General features: G+C 40.9%; 1 protein-coding gene across 1 annotated transcript in view; it reads right to left on the bottom strand.

The window, feature by feature from the left end:
* SEMA3D (semaphorin 3D) overlaps window positions 1–12104 on the bottom strand; it is a 129527-nt gene that overhangs the window by 16098 nt on the left and 101325 nt on the right. Inside the window, exons 12-15 of the mRNA XM_036401220.2 lie at window positions 6888–7110; window positions 4311–4399; window positions 2454–2495; window positions 1079–1236 (exon numbers count right to left, since the gene is read on the bottom strand). Of these exons, the coding sequence (XP_036257113.1) occupies window positions 1079–1236; window positions 2454–2495; window positions 4311–4399; window positions 6888–7110 (512 nt within the window). The remainder of the gene's footprint in view (window positions 1–1078; window positions 1237–2453; window positions 2496–4310; window positions 4400–6887; window positions 7111–12104) is intronic.

Raw genomic sequence — 12104 nt, 5'->3', positions numbered from 1 at the left:
TCCCAGGGCCAGTCACCCATCCTTTGTTTTGGAGACACAGACTTTTGGCCTTTCCTCCAAGCTGCACATCTGTTAAAAAGCACAGACCATCGATCTCCGTGTCCCAGCCCACCCCAGACTTCAGCAAGCCTCATGTGTCACTAACTTTGCAGTGAGCCTGAACACTTGCTTTTCTCCTTGCTTTTATGCTTCTCTGAATTTAGTTTGCTTTGGCTATGAGGGAGAACACATAAAGTTTCTTGACACCATGACAGGGTAACTTATGAGTCATTAACTTCAATGGCTCAGGACCCAGCCCTGTGACCCCTAAGGTAGAAGGTGTCATTCCAGAGCCTGAGCTCCAACTGCAACCCCACTGCAAGAATTACTGTCAGGAGGATGTTGTCCAAAGCAGAATAAAGAGGCTGTGAAGGACTCTGGTTCCAGCTAACTCAGCCCAAAACTTCAGGAGACACCTCCAGCAGCTTAGGCACTGCACTGTTAGACCCTGCAGTGTGCTCTCCCTCCATCAAGATCCAAGGTGTTGTCCTAGCTGGTGGGTATAGAAAGTTCAGATGAAACTTCTTTCACTGTGGAAAGACTGCTGCCAATGTGGTCAAATCATGGTACTTAAATCTCTGTCTCCCTCTCATGGCTAGACCACAAATACAATTGTTGGGTTAGGTCAGGGAATTAAATATATTTTATTATTGACCACTCTGGGATGCTATGTTAAACTCTGCTTTCTAACTACTCTGAAAAAGTCAGGAGCTTAAGAGAGGCTCTTGCCTCTTGGGCAGAATTAGCCACAACCTGGACCTCCATCTGAGCATCTTGTGACTTAAAGCATTCAGCATAAAAAAGGAAAGTGATGGATTTATGATCTTCGCTGCTGTAGCCAAGTTACTGTCACACACACTTAAACAAAGCTATGTTGTCTTCACAGCTCTTCGAGCAGAAATGTGAAACATGGCCAGAGTATGATCACATTTTAAGGCAAATGATATGCTAAGTAAAAAGGCAACAAGTTATGAATTGGAACATCTAAAATTCTTGCAAGCAGCAAGATCTTTTACAGCACATCGTGTTTTTTTCTTACCTTTTAGAAGTGGGGGCATATCTGGAACAAGAGTTTCCATCCCAGGCACAGTATGGGTCTCTGGCAAGGCAGCAGTCTGCACAAGCCTTCCCATACGTGTGACATCTGTGCAGAGAGAGCTGAACCAATCCATCCCTGGAACCAATGTACAATTGTTGCTGCAAATCAGGCAAAGCGAATTAATTAGAAGTGTTCTCCAGTAGCCGGTGTAAAAAGTTCCCTTCTTCAGTGCCACAGTTGCAGACTTTTAACCTTACCCCAGATTTTGTAAAACAAGGGAAAAATTCCTCTTTAGTGTGAAATGTTTCTCAGGGCTCAGTGTGAATTGGCCAGTGCCCATCCACCCCAGCAACACAGAGAGAGGAAAGGGGACTGCAGTCCTGGAAAGACACCAGCACTCAACACCCTCACACCTTTAGATGTGTGCTGTACTAAAATATCAGAACCAAACCACGGAAAGAATGGCTTAATAACACATTTCTAACAAGGGCTGGATAGTCATGATGTTAACAATCTGGGAACTAGGGGTGACCTTGTGTGAATAAACCTCATGTTCTGCTTCTGATCCTGAGGTAGGACAGGGATAATGTTACTGCCCTCTCCCCAGGTGCGAGTGGGTCGCCTGTGGAGCCAAGGGTGGTCCAAGCTGGAGCTGGCTCATGCAGCACTTCCATCTGGCCTGCCACCTTTTTTCATGGGAGATGGGACCCAGCTGTGCTGTGCGTGCCTGAAAGCCAAAATACCTCCTCCCGTGTGAGTGAGCTGGGTTGTGCCAGAGCTGCTCTGGCCACTTCTGCGGGTCAGGGAGGGGTGGCTCTGGTGTCACACTGCCTCCTGAACATGCAAGGAGCCATTCCAGAGCTTGGAGCTGCCATAAAATCCTTTCCCATCAGGAGATACTGCTCTGGGACCAGCCCCTGTGCTGCCAGGGCTGGACCACCCAGATTCAGGCTGCAATTTTAGAGGAGGGCGACTGGTTGTGTGCATACAAATTTTAGCACAGTGAGGCCCTGATCTCTCCTGACTACTAATAAAAATAAAAACAAAAATAGTAATAATAATTTATTGCTAGATTGTAAAGAGACAAGTATTTCTGGAGGCAGGAAAAAGAATGTGCATTGGCCTCTCTTACAAATCCCACTACCATATGACTAAAGGTTTGTTTCCCTGAATAATTACCAGCCTGGGTACACAAATTACTGTTTGTAAGCAAATAGGAATTAGGCAGGGAAACAATTTCAAACACATCCCCTTCCTTCCAGTTACATTTTAAGAGCCATCCTTGGAAAGCTTGGCCACAAAGCAACAGGCATCACCTGAAAATAGGTGTTCAGTGTACCCCATATCCTCCAGTAGTTAACAAGATTATGATTACCTGTTTCTGAGAAATCTCCATGGTCGAGATAACTGAAGGATGCTGAAAAATAAAACAGCAACATGTATTAGTTTACAAATTCCCTGCTCTTAGTGAAAAAGAGAGCAAAACTTAACACACAATAAGCAAATAAAATTACAGGTTCGTTTGCACGGTTTAAACAAATATGAAAAAAAATCCCAAACAATAGAAAATCAAGAAATTCACGCTGCCAAAAAGAACTCCCATCAATTACCCCAGCTGGAAGGAGGCAATTAGATTCTCAGAGTTTGCTATTTACCCCATCCTGGACAATGAGCCTTTACATCAACTTTAGTTCATATTAAGCACTATTTGAAAGGCTTAGTTGCCATTTAAGGGATACATAGGCAGATCTCTGCACCAGGATATATTTCATGGCTATGAGAGACAGTGAAATTTCTGCCTGTAACTGATGTAAGAACAGCACAAAGCTCAGGGTATTAGCTATCACCCAACAGAAGATTAATCTAAGCCTATTGTTTAATATTAATGCAGTTTGAGGAAATAAAGCACATTTTTTCAGCCATTACCCCCTTCAATTTTCTGTATTCAAAAACATAGAGGTAGTAGTTATAAACATTACCAATAAAAATGTGAAGGAATGTCTACTGAGTAGAAAAAAATGACCTATTTTTGTTTTAAATATGATATGGCACATTTTCCCTTGACGTTATGTTTTAAGAATGCAGCAAATTGGTGCACATACTGGAACTGCTCATTATTTGGCAGGCCACTGAGTAATCTTGGTATTTTCTGAGTGATATTTATAATTGGTGTCCAAGACAGTGGGAAGAAGACATAGAGATCCTTTAAATCAAAGTTTCATCATACACATGACATATCAAAAGGCATATGAAGAAATGAACTCTTTGAAATAATTGTTAATGGTCCTGTGCTTACACTTGGAAAAGTTTCAAATTCATTTATTCAGTATGGACAACAATTTGGGCTGGACAGCACATAGCAGAGAGGATGTGTGGAAATTAATCAAAATGCTGTGGATGCAGACAAACTTTGATGGAAAAGCAAAGTGAAAACTGAAGAAGAGTTGTGCAGCATGAGAAGAAAGCAAATTGAGAATGCAAAGAACTAGGAAGAAACTAATAAATGGAAAAGAAAAATCAGTAGGGAAGACAAAGGCTTCCATTTTTTTGAAGTAAAAGTATGCTGATGTCAGCTCCTTTACCAGCACTAAAGTTAGTTAGAAATTATGCCTGTGTAACAAAAAGAATCTTGGGCTTTTCACAAACTGTATTTATGAAGAAGCCATTGGTGTTAGCAGGGTTCCAGTTACAGAATAACCAAATCAAAATGGTAAAAAATACTGAGTCAGCCTTCACCAATAAATAAAGGAACACTGATAATCAAAACTAATTTCTTTTTTATTTTTCTTATGCTTTCAATTCCCAATCTAGCTATTTCAAAGCATTTCTTCGCACCCATGGAATTTGGTGTGCTTGTCTTTTAAAACTTATGATTGTACCTAGAATACTGTCAATGCCAATTGGGCCATAGAAAATGTTACATTAAAAATAGAATACTACTATTTTAATATGTATAAATAATAAAAAAAGTGGGCTCATAATAAGATTTCAAACTAGAACAAAGCAGGCTAAATGACACTTTCTATGGGTTTGAAAAATCACGGTCTGTTTGGTTTTGGACATTTTTTAATTGACTTGCCCAAAGAATACCAAGGCATTTAAAAATTTACGTAGTGTCCCTCTGGAAACTTGAATGAGTTCCAGTAAACAAACAACCAGACAGACAAAGCCAGTTTGGGCCACGAAGTCCCCTGAATAATATTTAATTGATGTTGTGGCTATTAATGCTTACCTTGAATATCTGCAGCTCCTCAAGGACCACCTCCTCCTTGGTCCACTTCTCCTTTGTGATACTCACAACCTTCAGGACTGTGCCTACATCTGAAAGAAATGTGCCTCATGTAAAACCCTCAGGTATGTTTAAATAGGTGTGGGCCTGCTCCATTTCCTGCCCTGTAGATAAAGCTAATCCATGAGGGATGCTGCTTTCCAACTACACCTGTCCCCACTGCATCCACTGCTGCCTGCAGAGCTCTCTCCATACAGTGCATTTATGGTTTCGCTGTATGGCTGAGCCAACACCGTCACAGGCTGCTCCTGGCAGGGATGGTCCAGCTCTCCTGCTACACAAACACACACACACAGACAAGCATGTCCATGCTGCCAGCTACAAGTTTCTGCACATTTCTCTGAGCCAGAACTGGGGCCCATCTGACCCCAAAGAGAACTGGCTCAGGGGACTAAATTGGCAGAAAATTATTTCCTCTTTTTTATAGAATTCATTTGTTTCTAGTATAGCTCCTTAATCAGAAGTAAACTTCATTTTAATGCAATGAGTTAAGCAATACACTTTTTAAATTTATTTTTTCATTTATAAGGATTTTTTTAAAAAAACCAACTTCATTCAGCATCTAAATCTTAATTTATTCATTACCTCTTTGGAGTCATCTAGAGGATTTTTTGAAGTCAAATCTATTCATCAATTTTAACCTGGATTCTTGCTTGCTGAAAAAAATAGCTTCTCATTTCATGTCAGACCATTACACATTAGTGAACCTTGAATGGCCTTAAAAAGAGCTCAGAAATTGCTCAGGGGAAGTGGGTTGGGTGCTGGGATGTGGGAATGATGCAATGCAGCTTAGCCCTAAGCTCTACACATAGCAGTGAAATAATGAAAAATAATACATTATAAGGGAAAGAATGAGATTTTCATTCTTCTTTCCCCAAACTATTGAAGTTCATATTACCAATCAATGTAAAATTATTACAGTTTGCTTTATGAATTAGAGATTTTTTCCAGAGTTTGTTTGACTTAATTGCCAAAGTCTGCACATGTATAAGTTGGCTGTGTACATTCAAACATGTAATAAGCTACTGATCTTCTGCTGCTCAGCATCTCCAGGATTATTTTATTTCCCTACTCAGTCTCTCTATATAATTGAAATTTTATCTTTCAGTGAATTTCTTTCCTTTACAATGAGTTTAGAGGATAAAACAGAACAAAACCATGCACTTAGAGAAACGAAAACTCACTTTTAAAGAAGGCATTGCAGAAAAATAAATGTCTGCATATTGTGGAGTGCCATCTAGTGACTGCATGGTACTTGCTGGCCTTGTCACCTCTAAACCTGACAACTTATACTTGAAGTGTTTCTCTTAGTACCAGGTAGGAACACTTAACCTCAGAGTATTCCATTGCTGGTATCTCAATATAATTCTATTTCTACAAATAACTTTAAAATGGAGGACAACAAACATGTGAAATCAGGCTCTACATCCACTAAAAGAATATTTTGTACATTTTTACAAGTGAACTCATCTTCTCAGACAGCTAAATTTCAAATTACTTTTTCTCACTCCTATCAGAAGAAAAGTGGGATGTGCTCAGTTTGGGAGTGCTCAGTTTCAGTGCCACCTCTGTGTGCCTCAGTTTCACCTTCTCTGAGTGGGGGATAATGGCATTGACCTCCTTACTAAAGCACTCAGAACTACCAGAGGAAAGTGCTTGCTAAGACCTATACAGAATGAGACAATGTTGAATTATGGAATAAGAAGAAAAAACCCCAGTGGAGTAATGTGGTAGCTTATAAATTTAGAAATGTTATGAATAGGTGTATTCATATTCCTTAGCATACCTTGCTGTAGGGTGATTCATCCAGTGACTCTAAATTTAATTACTATGGGAAAACTAGACCTTTTCCTTAAGGCATTTATCTATTACAAAAATGTAAATAGATAAATAATTATCCATAAAGAAACAGCAAAGCAGTTTTTTCCCTGACAGAACAGCTTAACCTCTCTCTCTGTTCAATCCTGGTTGTCACATTTGGAGCTATCATGTTGCTAGTTTTTATCTTTAAAATTAGTTGAGTGGAACTGTTGCCTTAGGCTCAATTTGAAAGCCTTAACTGCTCAGCATCACATGAGATAAAATGCTGAAGCACCATGTCACTATCAATAGTAGGAAATGCTTCTTGAAGCTATCAAGGTAATTTCTTTTTCTTTTATTAGTTTTATTGATGTGCTTTCAGCAGGATGTGAGACTACCATGTAATGTAAAGACAGGTAGCACTTGGAGGGTAAGAAAGTTCAGGTACTCTGACCCCTAAATGGTTTATCACCCAGGCAGCAGGAGGCATTTAAATCCCAACAGTAGTAATATCCTGAATTGACAAATTAATTTAATTTAAGCACTTGCATGGAGAGCTGGATCAGAACCAGGAGCACCTACATGCTTCCTGAAGCCGTATGTGTAGGAAAAAAATGTTAATCTAGAGCTTTATTCAGCTTTATTCAGGACCTACTGGACTAAAGGCGCTCTAAAAGGATGGGGTTTGTGCAGAACGACACTGGAAGCTCTCCACCATACCTGTTCCTAGGAAGATGACATCATACTGCCCATCCTCTGCCATGACATGGTCCACCACGATCTGCGTCAGGCGATAGTCCACGTTGATCCGGGTGAACACCGGCGCTCCCGTCACCGGGTAAACCGGCTTGTGCATCAGCGGGTGCCGCCGGATGAAGCTGATGACTTCGTCAGGGAAGTCCCTGGTGGACTTTATGAGCGGATCGTAGGTTTTGCTGGGACACTGAATGACACAGAACAAGGAGATGAGGGAATTTTACGAAAGAAGCGCAAGTAGAAATCAAGTTTTCTGCAATAACACTTGCAAAGCTGGTAATAATCGTATTTTTCAGTGGTTCTTCTCATCCCAAAGCAGCACTTGGCCACCAATACCTCATTTTTTGAAAGAATTGCTTTAAAACCAGAGAAATTCTCATGACGGGCTGACTGTGGGTGCAGAGAATTTTACCTCCTTGTTCCCTGCCACACTCACTGCCATAACACCACGTTTGGTATTCTACACAGACAAGGAGAGGAAAGAAGACCTGTGACCTGTCATGCTCTGCAGGATTCGCTTCTGGGCACAGCTAGCAGCACAGTTAAATTTGCTGCAGGCTGCCCAGAGTGGAGCCAACAGCAAGCCTGGGCTGCCCTCCCGTGGCTGCTGCGGGAGGAGTGCACGTACTTCAACTGCAGCCTCTCAGGGTTTTCCTGCTTTTAGCGTTTCTGTTCCTCTTTCCAAAGCTGCCTGAGTTGCTGCCTGAGTTTCCACCTCTGGCCTCTGAAATCAGAAGCCATAGCTTTTCCCTGTATATGGCTTGAAATCAATTAATTTTCAATGAACTCTACTTCCTACACATCACATGTATTTTCTTCTAAAAAAGGTGTATTCTCCAGATGCCAGAAAATCCCTGTGGCTCATTATTTTTCAAAATTTGCTTCCTTACTCATTCACTGAGGTGACATTCTTGACCAGGCCCAGGGCTCACCTGCTGCAGAATCTTTTTCTCTAGCTTTTAACAGCACAGTCTCATCCTCTTCTGCTCCTTCAAACATTCCTCACTCCCACTTCTATTTGATCCCTACTGACAAACTGGTCACTCCACCTGTTTCTCTCACTTACACAAAGTTGGTTCCAACACATCTTGCCTGAAGACCACCCACAAACCTATTTCTTCAACCTCCATCAGACTTTTTCTCTTCTGTGCTTTTCAGGGTTAGCCCAAGTACATATGTGCAAGGCGGTTCATTTTGGTGACCCATGATCTTTCATCACCTATCTCTGCTTTCTTTCCACAACTGTTTGCATATCTTTTCTGTCCCTTCTTTTACGATCAGTCTCAAATCCAAGCCTGAGAAAACTTCCTTTTTGAATATGGATGCATCTAGATGTGTTACTAGGGAATTAAAATTCTGGATAAGATGAACGGGACACATTATTCTAGTTCGTGACAACCTTTCACATACGAACTAGTCACTGCGTTTTTTCTAATAGTTTTTAATGAAGCAATCTCTGTCTTTACTGCCAGGTGGAGCTCTAACACAGCCTGTGAAGAAAGAAGCGTGATCTGCTAATACCTCTGTATTCTATCAAGAGTAAGTTAAGATTCGTGGTGAAGTTGCTCCACAGTTCTCCATCATAGCAATTTTTTACAGAGAAGACTTTAGTTCACATTCCCAGCTACCCAGTTTGACATGTTTTGAATCTGTGGTGCCAGTTAAGGGCTTGTGGTTAGGATTTCTTTAGGATTGCTACGATGTAATGTAGAGTAGCAACTAAACACAAATTTCTGACTGAGGAAAAAGCTTCACAGAAGTATCTGAGACTACCTGAATATTCAGAAACAGAACAGGCCAGCAAAGCACAGACCAGCTGATGTTATACATCCACATCTACGGCCACATCTGAAATGTCTGTTGGGGTCAATTCCTGGTCTACCTTAGATCCCAAACACTGCAATAGCACCGCCACGGGGAAGGTGACACTTGGAGCATACCTAAACTGCAGCAAAGCCCATCTTAACATTAAACAAAAGACTAACTAGGGGTCTGCACTTGAACCTGACCTCTGCTTTTAGTTAACAGAGCTGTAGCCCCGTGATCTAAGAGTCTGCAGCCTATTTCCATTCCTTGCTTGAACTGAATGTTATGGCTATCTAGAGAGCTAACAGACTTTGTGCAAGTGTCCACTTGCTTAGTGGTGTTTCAGACTGTGGGAGTGAAGCCTCTGCATCCCCATCTTCATAATAGATCTGAAATAGTTGATTGAAAAACATCTTAAGCCCCTGGATCACCTAATAGCTTTTGGCAATTTCCCCATGGACAGCAAACCTGTGCCAATTTGAATTAAGATAAATTCCATCACACAGTCATTTTTGTTTCACTGTACAATTCCATTTATGGCTGTGAAAGAATATTCAAGAAAAAGAAGAAAAAGGGTTGCACTGTCATGTGATAAACACGCAAAAAACGTTCCTTGAAGATACAGTCGAATACAAGTAAGAAAGAAGAAAAGGAAAGTCCTGTTTTAAAAAACAGTTCCACTAGAAACACATATTGCAAGGAACTATCCCTAGGGGGTTTGTGCCAGCACTCCTGTAAGAGCTTCACCCTCTGGCTTGCTGGGTATCATCTCCCACATTCTGTTTTCTGCTGTGTTTTTACACAGTCTTTGCAAGGTTACATCCTTGCAGTGGCTGTATTCAGCTTGGCTTTTGAAGAGAACAGTATCAGTAAAATAATTTCACAAAGAAATATGACTGTGGGACAAAAAGTAGACTTTGGGATTAAAAAATTATGTTTACCTTTAGAGGTGGTGAAAAACAGTTTTTTGGGATAGAGAGAAACATGTGATAACTTTAATTGTCTTTGAATCAGAGTTTTGCATTCATTTATTCTGTGAAGGATGAGAAACAAATTCACCTCTTCAACTTCCCAACCATGCAGTAACTCTCTTCCCACTCACAGTGGACTACAGGTTGATTTTCCCCATATGTTCCTTTTCTGTGGTTTATGCTCTCACTCATTACTCAGAGTGACCATCTGCATCTATTGGAAATGTGCTGACTGCTCACCTATTAACAACTCAATTCCAGAAGCCCATTTCTACGTGAGAAATAAAAATGGGAGTAGCCCCTTCAGTCTTAAAGATCTCCTAGATTTTTTGCCAAAAATCCATCAACAGAGGAAGATGAGAGCAGTGACATCACTTACTAAAAACCACTGGAATAAAATTTCTGACAATATGGAACTACAGAGCTGCTACAGTAATCCCAAAGGCCCAAGCCCTACCATGCACGATACAGGGAAATCTTCTGCCAGCTTGCATAGTTAATTTAGTAAAAATAAGGACTAAGGGTTTGATCCAGAGATCTGCTTCAGTCAACAGGGTCTTTTCCAATTATTTCAGTGGGCTTTGGACCCTATCCTAAGACAGCATGACCACCAAGAACAGCTGGGCAGGTGTGACTGTTATCCTTGGCCAAGGGAGTTATTTCCAGAGGCATCACTCACTGTGGCATGATGGATGGAACAGGGGAATGAGAAAGTCATTTTGGCCACCCTTTGGCAAGGTTTTCAGGCAGTTTTTTAAAGCTGTGTCCACCCATCACTGCAGAACAATTCCTGTAGGCTTGTGCTTCCTTTCCTAGCAATCAGTAGGATGTAGGATGGTCGAGTGGGTGAGTGAAACAGCCTTTCATGTCTGAAAATGTGAGTTCACATCCTGTTGCAGGTCTCATGACAGCAGTACCAGGTTCTCTGCCCAGTTCATAGTTCATTTATTCACATCATCAGCACCAGATGCTGTCTCAGATATGTGACATCTCCCACTGGGGACAATAAGATATTGGCTTTTAGATCAAATGTCACAGGAGTAGGTTGGCAGAGTTGTTTCATGTGGACTACAAGAGAATCTGGCTTCATAAAAGTTCTCACAACACTATCACTGTGCTCTCTCAGCACCTTCAGCTTTTGCTATAGGGTAGGATTCATCTCACCTGATCTAGATTTTAATCTTGGCTGCATGTGAACTGCACAGAAGAGCAGCTTCTCTTCTCACAGAAGGCTATCTATCTGTTTCTGATAGAGAATTCTAAACAAGCAGCTCAGATTTGATGCTCTTCTTCTAGACAGCTGAAATTAATCACATGCTATCAGTTCCTACCACTAGGTAAGAATTTTGCAAGAAGCTTGTTCACCATATAATCTATTCTTCAGAGGTTGCTTAGGCCTTTGCTGCCATTAAATAATAACTTGATTAAAATATATGTGTCAGAAATGAAGGATAAAACAAAACAAGACAACCACCCAAAACAAAAAAAGAAACAAACAAAAACCCCCAAACCCAACAGAAACAGAGTTGGAAGTGCTAAGGGCATCTCTATTGAACTGCTGTATTATATGGGCACATAATGGGCAGATGAAATGGGCACACAATAATATATGGGCACACTCTATGGGCACAAACCTCTTGAAAAATCAGTAGTTACTTAAATTTATTGAAATGCCTTCTGTGTGAGCTCAGCTTGACAGTAATCACTCTGAACTAAGTCCTGATCCCACGTGATCTACAAAGATGCCTTCTCTTCCTCACCTGTTATTTGTATCTGAATGTGGTCACACAGTGGTAAGTTAAGGCTAATCTTTCTTAAATAAAAGCAAATACACACTAAATTAACACCACCACACATATGTAAGCTTTTCTCCTTTTTTTCCTTGTCTTATTAAATTTGCAGCTTAGCAGAGTGCTGGATGTGTGGATCTCACACAATGCTGAGACATACAGTGTGACTGTGTTAACATTATGTGGGAAACGTGGCCAAGTTTTGCAAAAGCTGGTGCCAAAAGCTGGGCTCCTAAATAAACCTCCAATTTGCCAAACTGGATAGTGCTTCACACCATCTAGTGAACTCAGTAAGAGCTGCTGGATCTAACACCTATTAAAATGGTGGCAATTATTTGGGAATCAAGCTGTAAGGTATATGAACACATATCCTTTTCATTAATGAGGCATCTGAAGTTCAGCAGTGCTGGTGTCTACTGACAAACTAAAAAGAGAATGTTGTTCCCTGGGAACTTCAAAAGGGTTTCTATTACAAGTGTGTTGAAAATCCCAGTTTAAAAGCATCTTGTCACATGTATCCTGAGACCCATTTAACACTGAGACTCAAGCAGCTACAGGGTAGATTGATCATACTGAGTGAAGTAGGCATCTGCTTGCTTTTATAATGTCCAGGC

This window comes from Molothrus ater, chromosome 5 (assembly GCF_012460135.2).
Source record: "Molothrus ater isolate BHLD 08-10-18 breed brown headed cowbird chromosome 5, BPBGC_Mater_1.1, whole genome shotgun sequence".
Lineage (NCBI taxonomy): Eukaryota > Metazoa > Chordata > Aves > Passeriformes > Icteridae > Molothrus > Molothrus ater.
The sequence above is the reverse complement of the archived record's forward strand: the minus strand, read 5'-3'. Positions and strand labels throughout refer to the sequence as shown.